At 50.0% G+C, this 15,293-nt stretch overlaps 1 protein-coding gene across 2 annotated transcripts in view; it reads right to left on the bottom strand.

Moving 5' to 3' along the window:
• Positions 1–13,185, bottom strand: part of TBX20 (T-box transcription factor 20) — a 36,389-nt gene extending 23,204 nt beyond the window's left edge. The window contains exons 1-5 of one of the 2 annotated variants that reach the window (XM_052692659.1): positions 12,993–13,185; positions 11,456–11,690; positions 10,121–10,285; positions 5,112–5,220; positions 1,102–1,260 (exon numbers count right to left, since the gene is read on the bottom strand). In XM_052692659.1, coding sequence (XP_052548619.1) covers positions 1,102–1,260; positions 5,112–5,220; positions 10,121–10,285; positions 11,456–11,690; positions 12,993–13,119 — 795 coding nt within the window. In that variant the 5' untranslated portion in view covers positions 13,120–13,185. Of the gene's footprint in view, positions 1–1,101; positions 1,261–5,111; positions 5,221–10,120; positions 10,286–11,455; positions 12,091–12,992 lie in introns of those variants that run through there. The other variant, XM_052692658.1, reaches the window with a different exon arrangement.
• Between the last annotated feature and the right edge of the window lie 2,108 nt (positions 13,186–15,293).

Genomic DNA, 15,293 nt, shown 5'->3' with positions numbered 1-15,293 from the left:
TTCTACTAAGTTTCTACAGAAAGCTAAAAGGAAAAAATCTAACCAAATGTTCAAACTGTATGTTTTTTGAGATTGTCGTGTGCTGAACCTGAGTCTACAGTCAAAACATCAGATGTTGGAGCCTTAAAGCTGGATGTGGGGTCTGTCACAAGAACTAACTGCTGCATCCACAGCTTATTTGAACCCTCATGCTGTAGCTTCATTTTGTCCACGGCATTTGGAAATGAGTTAGTATTTCTTTATAGCGCTTCTTAAAGAAGCGCAGACTTCTTTAAGACAACAGTAGGTTCTTTGACTCCAGGATGCTGCCTGCCCACATGTTTGGACAGTACTTCTTGAATTTTTCTTAACTTGGGGGAATTAAGAGATGGAAAGGGTTCTCTTTTTGAAATGCAGAAGACATTCATCCTTTTAAATACATTCTGAATCGCACTGAAGCCAACGACATGTTTCTAGTGACTTAAATATTAAAGCTCTACCCACTGGTAAGTAAAGCCTCTGCTTTCCAATTGTTTATATACTTCCTAAAATTACTCATTAGCAATCCATTGTTTTGATCTCCTCCATTTTGTATACATTATTCACTGGCATGCAAATTGAAATTCAAACATCTGGATGTAATCTGGGCAGCCTCTGAAAAGCGTATCTCTGGGTGATTTCCTTTAGATTTGAGCCTTAAAGCTTAATCAGTCAACTTCTTAAACCCATGAAATCGTGACGTGCAAACCAGCGTATTGCACAGCTAATTGCTCATGGCATGAAAGATCACTTTGAATAAAAATGGTTCCTTAATGAACTATAATTAGAAAAGGACAGAATGATAATATGCAAACTGCCTTGTATAGAAAGAAAGGAATAAAAATGAAAGCTCCTTTCAAGTCATCTTTATTCCCGTGAATAATCCTTACGTCCCTTTGAAGTTAGCAGAACTATCTGTGTACATAAGGGTGACTTCTGAATATGAATGAAGCCAGCCAAAGCCACTGTTAGAATGGAAAGGTAGGTTCTATCAGAAACTTTCCTAGACGAGACTGGGGAAAAAGGGAATTTTTAGCAGGGTGGAATTTAACTGTATCTGTGCAAATTAGCAACTATACTCACCAATTGATTCTGGTAGGCTGTGACAGCAGTAAAAACTGTCTCTGGAAAGATAAATGTCCTGAACTCTTCGGATTTCAGATTTAACAAAGAAGCCGTGTGATCTTTCTTCTTAATGATGTGGACTCTTGGCTGGTACTTGTGCATGGAGTTTAAAATGATCTGCAAGAAAGAGTTACATGGCACTGCCCTGAGAGGAAGATTAACAAGACCCTTGAAGACTATAATGAAGCTGTAGAAGAAGTTGAAGAGGTGGTTTCCTCTGCCTCCCATGTTACAGGTAAGCGTCCAGGAACATGAGTACCTATTCCTACAGATGAAATGTGTTACCTACCTGATCTTATTGCTTGTATGGGACCTAGTTTGCAGGTTTCACCTGCAAATGTGGGTATTTTATTCTTGAAAGTGTATGACCAAGCCCTAACGTTTACAAAATCATGCAGGTGCTGAGTGTAGAAAGCCAAGAATCACCCCCCCAAAAAATAAAAACCACCATTGCCAGCACAAACTGTCTGACCAAAAAATAAAACTTCCCAGATCTTTATATTGTAGCAAGCCTTTAAAGCAACCTACATGATAGATATTCTTCACCATAAACTACCAAGAAGGGAAACTAGGACAGAAACCCCAAATGACCAAGTTTTTCCATTTTGTCTCATTAATTCTTGTTTGTGGGCCCCCGAAATAATTCTAAACTTAATGTACCAACAAACCAATTCCAATGTTCACTGGCGTCAAACAGCGATTCCCATTTGCTTGAATTACCATGGGATGGAGGCCTTTTTGGCTGCCTCTAACCACAGCATTACAATATAAGAATTAAATACAGAGTTCGGCTTGCACCAGTCCTTGTTTTGGATATAATCACAGTCACAAGACTAAATTGGCAAAGGAGTGGGTGGTTCTATTTTACAGGGGCCATAACTACACTGCAGCCAGCTCTGTACATCTGGAATAGCTAATGTGCATTCCTTGGGAAGCGTTAACTTCAGCTGAAACACAGCAGAAGCAGGGCAGTACTTCGTGCTAGCTCAGTAAATAGGAAAGGTTGCATGTCCTCGTTTTTCCCCTGGGGCCAAATATTGCTATGACATGCACTGTGACTGCAGGGGTCACACAGGCTGCACTCAGTGGAGACTGCACAAAGGTACCACCTTAAAGCATCATTGGATGTGATGGGAACAACCTGGAGGAGCTGGCTGCATTGAGTGCTTACCCAGCCATCCCATCTGCCCCCGTGCTGACACTTCAGGTGTGGAGGTGGCCAGAACAGGTCCTTTTAGGATTAGCAGGGGCCAGATGGACCTTGTGGGCAACTGGCTCCCACCGACGGCAGGCCAGTCACCAGAGGCAATCTGGATGCCAGCAGCAAAATCCTTAGAATTTGAGAACTGTGCTGGGAATCCACCTTCCACATTAGCTCAGGAAGAGCTGCTGGGCAAGGTTTGCTTTTTAAAAGCCTATAGGTTCCTAACTTCTGCCAGGTTAACTTTAAGAAACGCCTGGGCGTAACCGCCTGTGGCTGTTCTGAAATCCCAGCTTTCACAGTTGCCTGTGTTCACACCTCCATGTTTGCTTCTGCAAACGTTCATCTGTTTAAGTTTTGCTATCATAAATGCCAGAAAAGCAATTATGATAATGTACACACTCATGATTCACCTCACCATAAACCAGAAATAATGCCACCACAACTGAGTGCAGCCAAAAGTCCCAGGAAAAAACAGCCAATGCGAAAACCATCACCAGAAATCAAAAAAATGTCGTGCTCATCAGTGTATCACAAGCAGAAAGAAAGAGGAATTACTTGCTCCGCTGCAGAAATCCAGAGGCGAGAGCCACTTCCTTTCTCTGGTAAGGATATCTGCAAGTGTTTCCATGGTGCAAACTGTATGTCATGCACACAGAGATAAGACTTCTGCTTGATGCTTGGGGAGAAAATGTACATAGCTGTGGGGTTATGTGTGCTGCTGAAGATACACAGCAGCAACGCTTGCCAACTCCAGAAGTCTCAGAATAAGAGAAAACAAACAAATGGTAAGGCAAACAAATGCCTCTCTTTTCTTCAGATTCCTTTTCAGGAAACTGAAGCACTCTACAAATAAAACACCGCAATTACCTTCACAACCAAAACTGTCTTCTGGATGATGGAGAAAGCAAGCCGCTAGAAAAAACTGAAATTAGGCTGGTTCTAACTGCTGTACCCATAACTAGTATTTAAAGACAGGTTTTAGGTCATTAAAGCTTCCTCAGGAAGCGACACGCCTCATCAAACGTAATTAACGTTATAGCAGGACAATTAAAAAGATCTCATCAGCAAAGCACAACTCTTTCAAACAGAAAGGCAAATTTTAAAGAGGCATTTCCATTCCTCCCTTGTCTTGGACCTCAGCAGCCCCATTTGCCATGCCACAGCAAACATCCTTTAAAGGCTTCAGAGGAAGAATTTGCTCCTTCATTCTATAGAGCATCCAGACATGACATTTACACAGCTTCATAAGGCAGCACATAAAACCTGACACCCTCATTTGGAACATAAAACACGGCAAAACACTAAAAAGGGAGTGCTCCACGATAGCATAATATCTGTCACACAAATCTCAACACAGGATCAAGCCTTCCAGGCTTATTCTTAACCAAATGTGCAAAACTTTTCCATTAACTTCGAAAGCCTTCCACCTCCGCCGCTTGGAAAGTGAACCGGCGGCCACACCTCTGCTGCAGGCCATGTTCCCCCGCTGCCTGCCTGCACAACACTGACATCTTGCTCTGTTATGTGTCCCTATTCCCGACAGCTTCGCAGACCGACTTCTTTTTTATACTCATCTGGGCTTCTGGGAACTGCACCGCTCCTAACTAGTGTGTGATACACTGCTTCAAGCCCTTTATTAGAGGCACACATGGCCCCTGTTATGATGAAAAATGCTTCTTTTTAAATGCGCACATATACTGCTCTATCATCACTCGGTGAAAGAGCCCACAAATCTTCAGCCTTGCCCTTCTACAGGCTATGAAATAAGAGGGGGGAAAAAAAGACAGCCTCTGCTAGTTCCTCTGCTAGGAAGGGAGCATTGCTGGGAACTGGATTCAAGAAACATATATCCACACACGGAGCTTAACAAAGAACAACATATAGGCATCTAGCTGAGCGTTTTTTTAAAGAAATTATTTTTTGGTTGCTTGTTTCTAGGAGGATTTTTAAATGCAAATGACTGTGATTCAATTTTTAGGTCTTGAAATGATCACAAGTCTTCCCTCAGATGAGAATTGTTAGCACCAAGTGCAGCTCCGGCGATTGGCTACCACCTCAGCCAGCCTGCAAAAGCAACAAGCAGCACTCTGTGGGGGCCTTGCTGACACCATGGACACCCCTGTTGCTCTGCTTTACCAGTCAGTTACCTCCTAGCACGTGTCAGAGCTCAAAATGAGCCCCCTCATCCTGACACCTCGCTTACTGACCCTGCATTTAGACTCTTTCCTTTTAACTCCCCCATTCTCAGCCCATAAGCCCATCCACTTGGTTCCAGCTAGGTCTCGTGACACAAGGCTGATACCAACAAGACCAAATTTCTTTTGGGGCCAGTTTTGTCCAGAGTGACAAGTGAATGCTGTGGTACGCTGACTTTCAGGCATCCCACAGTTATCTCAAGAGCTGTTGAGGCACATTTCATAATCCCATATTCCTTCTTGTGGTGTCTTTTCTGCTAACTCCACGCCCAACTTGTGTTGAGTCTGGAGGTAAAAGAGTTCCTGTGGATGAACCCAACCCTAAGAGGTGGCCTGCAATGAGAGGCATCTTCCAAGCACACAGGGACAAGCCTGCAAGCCAGTGTGGGTGGCTAAGCCTGCTGCCAAGTCTCGGCAAGGCAAAGGCAGGAGCACAGCACAAAGCTCAGTCCTCCCTTCTCTCCCTCACTGAAATGCTCAGCTCCACCCCAGGTGTTTCCCCATCCCCAATGGATGCGGTGGCAGAGCGCTGTTTCTCCAGGTCCTTTCCCCCAAGAAGGGTTACTCACGTGGCCATGCTGATCCAGCTCGTTGTTCGTGAGCTTCACCTTCTCAAACGACACCATCTGCTTCAGCAACTGCTCACCTGTGAACGGGGAGTCGGGGTGCACGTACAGCCTGAAAGACACAGGGAAGAGGCCTCTGCATGAAAACTCAACTCAAATAGGGACCATCTCCATAGGAGAATCCAAAGCAAGATTTTGCTTTCAAGATGTGGCATGGTTTCACAGCAGTAGGTTTCCTGAGAGCTCTGGGCAATACAGATCTGCTAGTACAGCAAGAAGCATGCAATCTGCCCAAATGAATGAATGCCATTAATGAAAGGCAGCAAAGCAGATGCCTGAAGTTGTTTAGTTCACAGGAACTTAATGAAGAATTCTGTGACCAAGTGCTAGATTGCTCCCTGGCCGTAGCTATTATTTTATCTAGTTATCTAAAATGGAGACATTAACTAACGGTCACTGTTGCTTCTTTTCCCAAATGAAAAATTGATCGTCTTTCCCCACAGCTGTACTAACAAGCACTTAAAATAACAATGACTGCAGCTCCAAGAGAAAAAACACAGTGTCATTAGAGAGATAATGGGGGAATGCAGATAAAAATGCATTTTTTCTTTATATGTAACATTAAGCCGTGATAATGATTTTAACCTGCATTCGATCACACGTTGGCTGTGGTGACGTGTGTTTATAAGAGGTTGAGGGCTGCGGTCCAGGACAGTGGTCTGACATGAAAGAAATTAATTGCAACTCTGTAATTAACAGCCTAGGAAATTAAGCAGAAGAAAAGGAAGTAAGGAAGACATGTAGATAGAATGATATATACATTATGACTAGACGCAGTGCAAGTGCTGGCCTATTTAAAAACAATGATTTTATACGAATAATACGTTGATAAAAATGATTTAACTTGAAAGTGCTTTTGAGATAGCCAATTAAGGGCTGAATTAGAGCTTCAGCCAGTGCAAACCAGGCTGGTTCTGCTGCTGTCGGGGTGTGTTATCACTTGCAGAGGGCCTGGCTCTCTACAGACAGTGTTTTTGGCCACACCAAGAGATTCCCTCTATCATGCAGGGCTGAGATGCTGGCCAACAGAGAGAATTTGTTTGCTTTTTTTTTTTTTTTTTTTCATTGAGTCATGATTCTAGTTAAGCAAAAGGAGAATAGAAAACTCTCAAAACGATGAGGCTTAGCTGCTTGAGGAACCATGCAGGTCCCTAATCAGCAAACAGCTGAGCTAAAGCCCCCTGAGGCACCGCTTTGCTGCTCCGAGGGGAAAGAGATATGATCGTGGGCTCTCTGTTTTGCCAACAGAATCCACAAGGCACAGTCCTGCTGGTGAAACTGAAGCTTTACTGGCACGGCTCGCTCCAGGCGGGCAGGATGTTTTCCTTCTCTTGATCCACAGCACCGCTCGGCTGGTGCAGCTGCACCCATGGGAGGGATGCTGTGCCAGCGAGCCCAACACACAGGGTCCTCCCTGCTCCCAGCTGTAGAGCAAAGCTCGTGAGGACATAACAGTGCGCCTGAAAACCTAACATCTTTTATGAAAATCCACTTTGCTTTCCTATATAAAACAGTGAATTTTCGAAGCCTCAAATTACAGAAGGCAAAGAAAAAACAATCCTGACCATATCGCTTCCAGCCCCTGCATCTTTGCAGCCAGTCTCATGACTTTTTTTGGTGCCTGACTCCTAATTTTGCATGTCTGGATAGCTAATGCTGTTTACTGTGATCACAGAGCATCAGGCTCAGCAAGGTTTGGCTAATTGGGACCAAAAAGCCAAACTATTTCAAATATGCACTTGGGGAGCGAGTCAGGATTGTTGTGTGCCTACAAGCCGAGCACCATTGTTTTATGCCATACACAGTTAATGGCTGGCACAGCACTCACGCTGTGAACGAGTTAGCAACGAGCTCGCAAGGAAGAAGCAGAAGGATTGGCACCCCAATAGTGGTTAGGCACACGTGTAATAAACCTGGCTCTTCCATGCTGATGCACCGCATGCCTCCAATCCCGCTGCACGCGTGGCTCCACCTGGCTGACCGCACCTCCCTGCACGCTTCTCCTGCAGCCCGACCCTGCAGCAGAGGGCTCAGAGCTAAATGCATTGCCCTCTGAGGCAGGGAAAGCTGATGCGGGTGGATTAGAGAAATAAACGCGTGCATTCCTGCGCTGCACACAAAACAACCCCAGAGCTGCGTGAGCTCTGCTGCCCACGGCCGGATGCGGGGATCGCTCGCCCGAGCTCACTGCAGCTTCAGGAGCCTTATTTGGTTGTGAATTTGCTCCACGGTGTTTCATGATACAGCCCAGGTTTGGGTACGGTTTCCTTCTCGCATAGTTGGGAGTGCTGCAGTGCTCTGCTTCTGTTTAGCTTAGCAGCTGTTCTGGTCCTACAAGCCCTAAAGCTTCTACACATGTTGCTTTTAATTACATCTGTGTCTCAAACAGATAATTTTCAAAGTACAATGCCTTTAAAAAGTTTCCCCCGTAAGCATGCAAACACTACAATGCCATTAAATAAATGATGATGGGCAGCTTACTGCAGCCAAATAAAATACGTAGACGGAAGTGTGTGTGGTGGGGGGGGATGAGAGAAAAGAACTTTATAAGTGAAAGAAAGGGGATGAAAAAGAAGAGGGGCAAACAAATGTACATGCTGAAACTTATGAAAATGATGATTCTTTCTCAAAGCCTCAGCAACGTGGAAGAACAAACATGAAGTATCACACAGGAATTCTATTTCCAGATAGCAGATTGACAAAGGACTCTCTGAAAAGTAGTTGTATTCAAGTGATCGTTGCAGCACAAACTTGTCTGACAGCAGGAAGGCAGGGATATTACTGCTTCTTGCAGCAAGTTCCCTGAAGGGCTCATCTTTCAGAGGGAATCACAGTGTACTGTTCAGTTCTGAGGAAGGCTGGCTTAGCGCTGAAAGTTAGTTTTATAATAAGAAAGAGCAGAGCAACTCACAGGTTTGATTCTGCAGAGCCTTTCAAGTAGGCATAAGGGGAGTCCTGAGCAATCCTCAGGTTGCAGTGGTACCCACACAAATATGGGACCTGCTCAGGTGAGGGGGGACACAGCTGTGTGCCTGGGGGTGTGAGAGATTGCTGCTGGCAGGGCTACTCATCACAGCAGAAGCAGATCCATTCAGGATGGGAATGGTGCTGCTTTCTGCTTGAGCAGGATGGAGGCCTCCTACCTCAAAAGTGGTACCAGCACTCTGCCAGCAGCATCGGTAATGCAAACAGCAGCATGCTCCACCTCTTGCCAAGCTTTCCTTACCGAATAATTTAAAGAGCAGAAAGTGCATGTACATGACACCGTGCATACAAAGGAGAAGGAACCTGTGTCTGCCATCAGCCTGTTGGCTGAACATCCCGAAAACGAAATGAGATGTGCAGCAGAGGTACACGTTTGTACAGAGGAGCACTGACCCAACAGGAACCTTACAGAGCTGCCACCAGACAGTGGTAATTAATGTTAAATTCCAGCAAGGTTTGACCCCAGCCCTATAGCAGCTAGCAGGAAAGGAGTTGCTCATTATTTCAAAGGATCGGTCTCTTATCTTATACTCTTGTGAATATTTCCCCATTGAGCCAGTTCATGTGTGGATCAGCAGCCTATGTAAGGGTACCCCAAAAGCAAATGCTAAAGGGAGAAGCCTGCCCTGAAACTATTTCTGTCCTTCCCCTATTTTTTCTTTTGATGCTGACTCCTTTGGAGCAGGACCCATGTATTTTCCGTGGGGTTTGATCAGTGCCCATTACAATACCCCAGATGAAGCCCTCTGACGCCAACCACGCTGCAGGAAGGAGCTTTTGGCCACAAAAACAAAGCTGCCATAACTCCTGGGTTACTGCTTTAATAACAGCTTCTCCCTGCACGCCTCCTGCGTACTTCCCCGAGCCGCCTTCAGAGACGAGCAGTCAGCAGGATTTCAGCAGAGCTGCTCCAACAAGGAAATCTCTCAGCCTTCGGTCCCCAAACCCATCCAAACAAAGCGCTGCCACTCCTTCCTTCACTCCTAACGTCTCTCTCTCTAATAAGCAAGATCTCAGCCCCGGGCTGAGGCACCTGGCGCTGCCCTCGATGCCTGCATGGAGCCAGGCATTACCTCCGCACAGCCGCAGCTCCGGCTGAGCAGCGCCGGTCGCGTTGTGATCCCGTGCCGTGCAGGGGATGTGCCACAGAACTGCTGCACTCTGCCTGGAACGGCGGCTTCCCCGTGCAGGGAGGAGTCATATTTATCAACAGCAGTAAGGGAATGCTCACGGAGATTCGTTTCCTACAGCATTTTGCTTCTGTACGGAAGAGGTGTTGGTGTGGAGAAAACAGCTTCGTTTGTCAGTGGGTTTGTTTTTGTTTTTGTCCCCTAAAGTCTCAAGGTCTGCCACAGATCCTCAATAAGAAACCCTCTGTGCCATAGGACTGACACACACTTCACTTGTTCCGTAAGGGACAACTAAAGAGTGGTCAGTAAGCACTGGACACGTTTTTAAGAAATAATGTAATGCCAAACATAAGCAGTGCTGCACTGTAACGTGGCAGCGCCGCCGGATTTGGATAGCGTTAAATTACAAGGTCAGACATAGCAGGGAGGGCAGAACAAACCCAGGGACAAAGCAATGGGTTTCTGAAATTTTTTTCTGATCTGAATTGAGGTAAACTTCATTTAAAAATACATATAGACATAAAAGAGCCTTCAGCCAGCAGCTTCCTTTAGAAACGCACGCAAATACGCAAGAGCTTTTGGCCAAACCCCGTTCAGCTTCGAACACTGGGTATAAATCAGCCCTCAAGCGAAGATCTGAGGCCCCACTCTGCACCACAGAAATTAATCAGAGTTCTGAGATCGAGTTTGTCGGGCACGGACTCGAGCTCTCAGAGCGCTGTTTGCAAACGGCATCAAAGATTAACAGCAGGTATTTCAGGAAGGAGGGGGAGGGGGAGGGTAATGAATAAATAAAGGGAAGGGAAGGGAAGAAATGCAGCTGCAGAGCCCACAAACCTTGCTGGGAGCGGAGGGTCGGCTTTCCCAGCCACCAGCCAGGAGGAGCGGTGGTAGGCATATCTGTATCTCTTATTGTCCACCGGAACGATATCCATTAGCACGATGTACTTGGCTTCAGGATCCACCCCCGAGAAAGAAACCCTGATCGTGGGAAACATCCTCCTGGAAGAGAGGAAAGCAGGAAATAAATACGGGACAGGGGACAGAATGAAGCGCTTCAGAAAAGCTGCTACGAAGGAAATTTCTGTTCAAATCTCCTAGAAAAAAATAAAATAAAATGAAAGCATCTACCAATATTGCTACAGCGTGACAGAAATTGCATCCTGTGCACCTCTGCAATACGCACAGAAGTGCTGCTTGAAGTTCAAACGATTTCTTTAAAGCAAAAGGAGAAATGGCAAAAGTGAAAAAGTAAAGGAGACAGCGATTACTGCCTGGTTATTAACAGAACGCTGTGCTTCCAAAAAATCGTTGCACCAAAGAAATACTGATTCAGATCTATTTTTAATGAGATACATGCTGGAGCTAGAGCAGTAACACAGCACTTAATTCAGCAAACACGCTCACTGATCTTAGATGCATTCCTACAACATTTCTGAGAGGCGTTTTGAGAATTCAGCTCTCCCTTCGGCATTAACATTTTGACAAATTTCACAGTTTTTTCACTGTAAGCTTTTTGCCGTAGACCAGAAACAGCTTTAAACAACTTTCGACATATATATATATATATTTTTTTTTTTTTAAATGAGCTTCAAATTCCAGATTTTATATATCCGTTGGGGTTATTTTTTTAACAGACACTGGTGCGGAGCCGTTCCTTAGAGAAACAGTCAGCAAACTCGGTTCCGAACGAGTCGCTTCGGGACCAACCCCGAGCAGACGCCCGGCTCCCCCGCGCAGCCAAATCAACACGAAAACCTCCCTGGAAAAACGGTTTGAAGCGACAGCAAAGCCTGGAGTCCTTCTGCGCACTATTTACAAACGAGAGCTGGGATAATCCCCGCTTTCCGTGCCATGTCCGTGCCGGCACAGCCCCGCACTCACAGCCGGGAGCCCGGCGCAGCTGCGTGCGGGCAGCTCCGGGCACAACCAAAGCTCCACCGCACCGCACGGCTCTCCCTTTGCGCACCCCGCAGCGCAGCGCGCGCTGCTCTCACTCCTATTCGCGCTGCGCTCCCGGGTCACAGCCGGGAGCTGGGACTTTTTTCATCTTTATTTCCTCCCCACACCCCCTTTATTTTTCAAATTTCTCTCTTTTGCTTCTTTTTATCACTGCAACTCTTCCCCTTCCCTCCCCCCCCGGCGCTGCTGTCGGGCCGCCGCCAGCCGTACCTGCCGGACTTGGTGATGATCATCTCCGTGCCCAGCTCGTGAAACTTGTCCCACAGCTCCTTGGTCTCCAGGCTGCAGGAGATTTTGGCCATCTCCTCGCTGGGGATGATGGGGGTGGTGGGGATGAGGGGCTCGGTACACAGGGCCGAGGGGCTGCCGCTGAAGTCCCCGTGGGGCTCCAGGCCGGACAGATCGCTCAGAGGCTGCGCGCAGGAGGACTTCTCAACGAATTGCTCTGCGGGGTTCGGGGGAAAGGAGACAGTGAGGGGACGTTGAGCCGGGCTGGCTGCCGGCAAAAAAGAGCTTTCCAAAAAGGAGGCATTTCTAGCTCGGTCGGGCCCCTCCTTCCAGCGCTCCCGCAGAGCCGCGCTGCTCCTCCGGCTGGTGATTTGAGCTAGAATATGGGGAGGCTGGCCCTTCATCCACCCCAAAAAAGGGGAAGGATGCCCGGAGCCGACCCCGGCTGTGGGGCGCGACGGCTGAGGGCGGCCCCGGAGTGAGACTGGAAAGGGGATTTCCCCCAAATCTCCGGGTAATAGAAGCCGGGGTACAGACAGTCGTTTTGCTTAGATTTCTAAGTGAATGGCGTGGGGAAATGGGTTAAAAAAGTTTGAAAAACGATAAAGCGAACGTTTCTAAAAATAAAATAAAATAATAGTAATCATAAAGAGAGAGAGAGAGAGAGAGAGAGAGAGAAATAGCCAAGCTTAGCCCGCTTAAATGTTCCCAACAGGAGCACTGTGGCACAGCCGGCCTGCACCGTGCCTCAGCAAAGAAATAAAGTTCGCGATGGATCCCCGGAATACCCGGGCGGGGGACTCGGGGGGAACGCACAGAGAGCGGCCCTTCCCGGCCCCCAGCCCAACGTTCACGTCGGGCAGTGGCCCTGCGAGCGCGATGCTGATTTCTTGTAGAGCTCTGCGCTCTCTTGGATACGCGCAAGGGACGCACACAGATCGGAGAGCGGTGCAGGCGTCTTTTTAATATCCGTCAGGAACGGGAATGCGGGCGATCGCAGAGAAGCCAAATCGCTCACCCGAAAGTCACCCGGAATCGCCAGAAACACCCCTAACTCCCGGCCCGGGTGCCGCAGGCTGCCGCTGCCGCTCGGAGCCCGCAGCGAGCGCTGGGAACGAGGGGCTTTGAGGGCTGCGGACAGTTTTGTCCTTCCCTGTGTACCCCGGGGCTTCTTTTCTTTGACTTTGAGAACCATGGGTCATTCGCTTTGCATATTTAAGCGCTTTATGTCGCAGCAGAAGACGGAAACGCTGCTACCTCGGAGTGTGAGATTATTCTACGAATAGCGAAACCCGAGAAAACAAAACAGCGGAATGGAACACGGAGGGACCCACGAAAGGGGTTGCGCTCCGAGCAGCCTCTCCCGAAAGCGACGAAATAAAGACAGAAGCGGCTTTGGCGGAGCGGTTCTCCGCGGGGAGCCTGGAAGAGCCAGAGCCGGGCCGGAGCGTGGGCCGGGTCCCGTTCACCCACCGCCCCGCCGCCCACCTGCGCTCGCCGCCCGCCCACCCGCTCTCACCCAGCGGCTTGATGGTGCTCTCGGCGGCCTCCTTGTCCTTGGAGCTGCCGCTCGACATCAGGGCGGCGATGGAGAAGGCGTTGGCCCGCGACGAGAGCTGCGGCTTCGGGGGCGGTGTGTACTCCATGGCGAGCCCCGCCGGGGCGGCTCGGCTCCGCTATTCTCCCCTCTGTCCCGTCCCGTCCCGTCCCGTCCCGTCGCAGCGGCTCTCTGCAGCCAGGCCCGCTCTCTCCCCCGCCTTAACGCGCGGCCGCCGAGATGCTATCGGCCGGCGGCCAATCGGCGGCGGGACACGTCAAGGGCCCCGGGCTCGGCGCGGCCGCGGAGGAGGGGGCGGAGGCGGGAGGAGGAGGAGGATGGAGCAGGAGGAGGATGCAGGAGGAGGAGGAGGAGGAGGAGGGGTGGGCAGGGGGCGGCCGTCCCCGCGCTCTTTCCGCGGGCGCTGAGCTCCCCCGGGCCGCCCCGCTCTCGGCGTCGGTTTTCCCGTAGCGGAATCCCCCGTGCTTTGTGCCGGTCCCGCGGAGTCCCAGCGCGGCCCCAGCCCCGCACCGAGTGCTGCTGGTGGAGCGCGCAGAGCGAGGAGATCCAGGAGAGTCACAGCTGAGGGCTGCTCTGGGGCGGCGATGGGAACGGACTCGTGCTCCCTTCAGCTCTCGGGACACAGAGACACAGAACCACAGGACGTCCCGAGTTGGAAGGGGCCCACAAGGACCGTGGAGCCCAAATCCCAGCTCCGCACAGCACCACAGCACCATGTGAGCACTTGTCCGTAAATAAAGAAGCAGGAATGTAACTGAAGTTCCTCGAATAAAATAAACAGAACGGCTTTGCTCCCCGAAACGAGCCAAGGGCAGGCGCGAATTTGTAGCTAAGTTCCACCTTCTAAACTCAAAACGGGGTCCGGGAGTGCTGTAGGGGCAGCAGCGCGCTGCTGGGATCGCTGAAGAGCATCTGCGGAGCTGCCTTTGCATCAGCAGAGCTCCCTCAATGCATATATACACACTATGTGACAAATGCGTATTCAATACAAAAATAAAATTATATATATATATATATCTATGTACAGAGGAGATCTCGCTTTGCCTCGTAGGAGATCCGGCAGCACTTTGGGCTGCCACTCTCACGGATGGGGCGAACGTAAAGCCCAGCAGCGGCACTGCCGCCCGGCCGCTCCTCTCCGTCCAGGGCAGCGGGGCAATAAAGCGCCCGGCCCAGCGGGGGCTGCAGTGCAGGTGCGACACTGTTCGTGGCTCACGGTGCGGGTCTGACCCGGCCCTACCCGTGCCTTCCTGAGGAGCCGGAACCAGGACCCCGACGGTACAACGTGCGGCGTGTGCAGAGTGGGGCTTCGTTTTGTTTCAAACGGGGTCCTTCCCCGAGAGAGGGGGAGAGAGAGAGAGAAAGCAGATCTGCGAGCTGGGCAGGGTTTCTCTCCGTCCGGCGAGAACCTTTAAATTCTCGGTTTTGATGAGGATGAAGGAACGAGGCCCGTCTGGCCCCCCACTCCCGGGGGCAACGAACGGGGGGCCGGCTCCGGCCGCCCCACCCGGGCCTGGCGGAGAGGCGCGTGGAGCGGGGCCGCGAGCTGGGATCGCCGGGGCTGGGGATGTCGGGCTGGGGGTGCCCGCCGCCCCCCGAACCCCGGGATGTCACCGCTCTTTGTCGCTGCCCCCCTCGGCAGCACCGCTTCGCCCGAGCGGGACGGAGCGCTTCGCCTTCTGCGAACCCGTTTGAACGAAATCCGTCAGTGCTGCAAAGCACACGAAACGAGCACCGCAGCTCTTTCTGTGTAGCACACCCAGGGGTTTGCCGCTGGCGTCCCTCTGGCACGGCAGAGCCATTTCATTATACTTCCCCCCGAGATTTAAAAACACTTCCATCTCCTCCCCCCTCCCCCAATTACACGAAGACCCCTCGCTGCCTTTTGCCGTGGAAAACACGGCCGCCACCAAGAGAGGCGGCCGATTCGGTATCTCCCCGATGCAAATCCATGCTGGGAAGAGAAAGGCTCTATTAATACCCGAGGGCTGGCAATGAGATTAGAGCCCAATTGCGGGCGGATAATGTGCTAAAAGCTTTCCCGTTCCGTGTAACTCCCCGACGAAAATTATTCGCACATCGCAGGCGGCGGATGGAAGCGGCTTTGTATGCGCGGAGCGGGCACGGGGACACACACACACACACACACACACACACACACACGCACACACACGCACACACACGCACACCCGAGGTCTCCCAGGCTGGAGGACCCCGTCAAAACGCTCCTCACCCCGATCCCGACCCACGCAACAGACCCGC

This window comes from Tympanuchus pallidicinctus, unplaced genomic scaffold (genome assembly GCF_026119805.1).
Source record: "Tympanuchus pallidicinctus isolate F22 unplaced genomic scaffold, pur_lepc_1.0 scaffold3, whole genome shotgun sequence".
Lineage (NCBI taxonomy): Eukaryota > Metazoa > Chordata > Aves > Galliformes > Phasianidae > Tympanuchus > Tympanuchus pallidicinctus.
The sequence above is the reverse complement of the archived record's forward strand: the minus strand, read 5'-3'. Positions and strand labels throughout refer to the sequence as shown.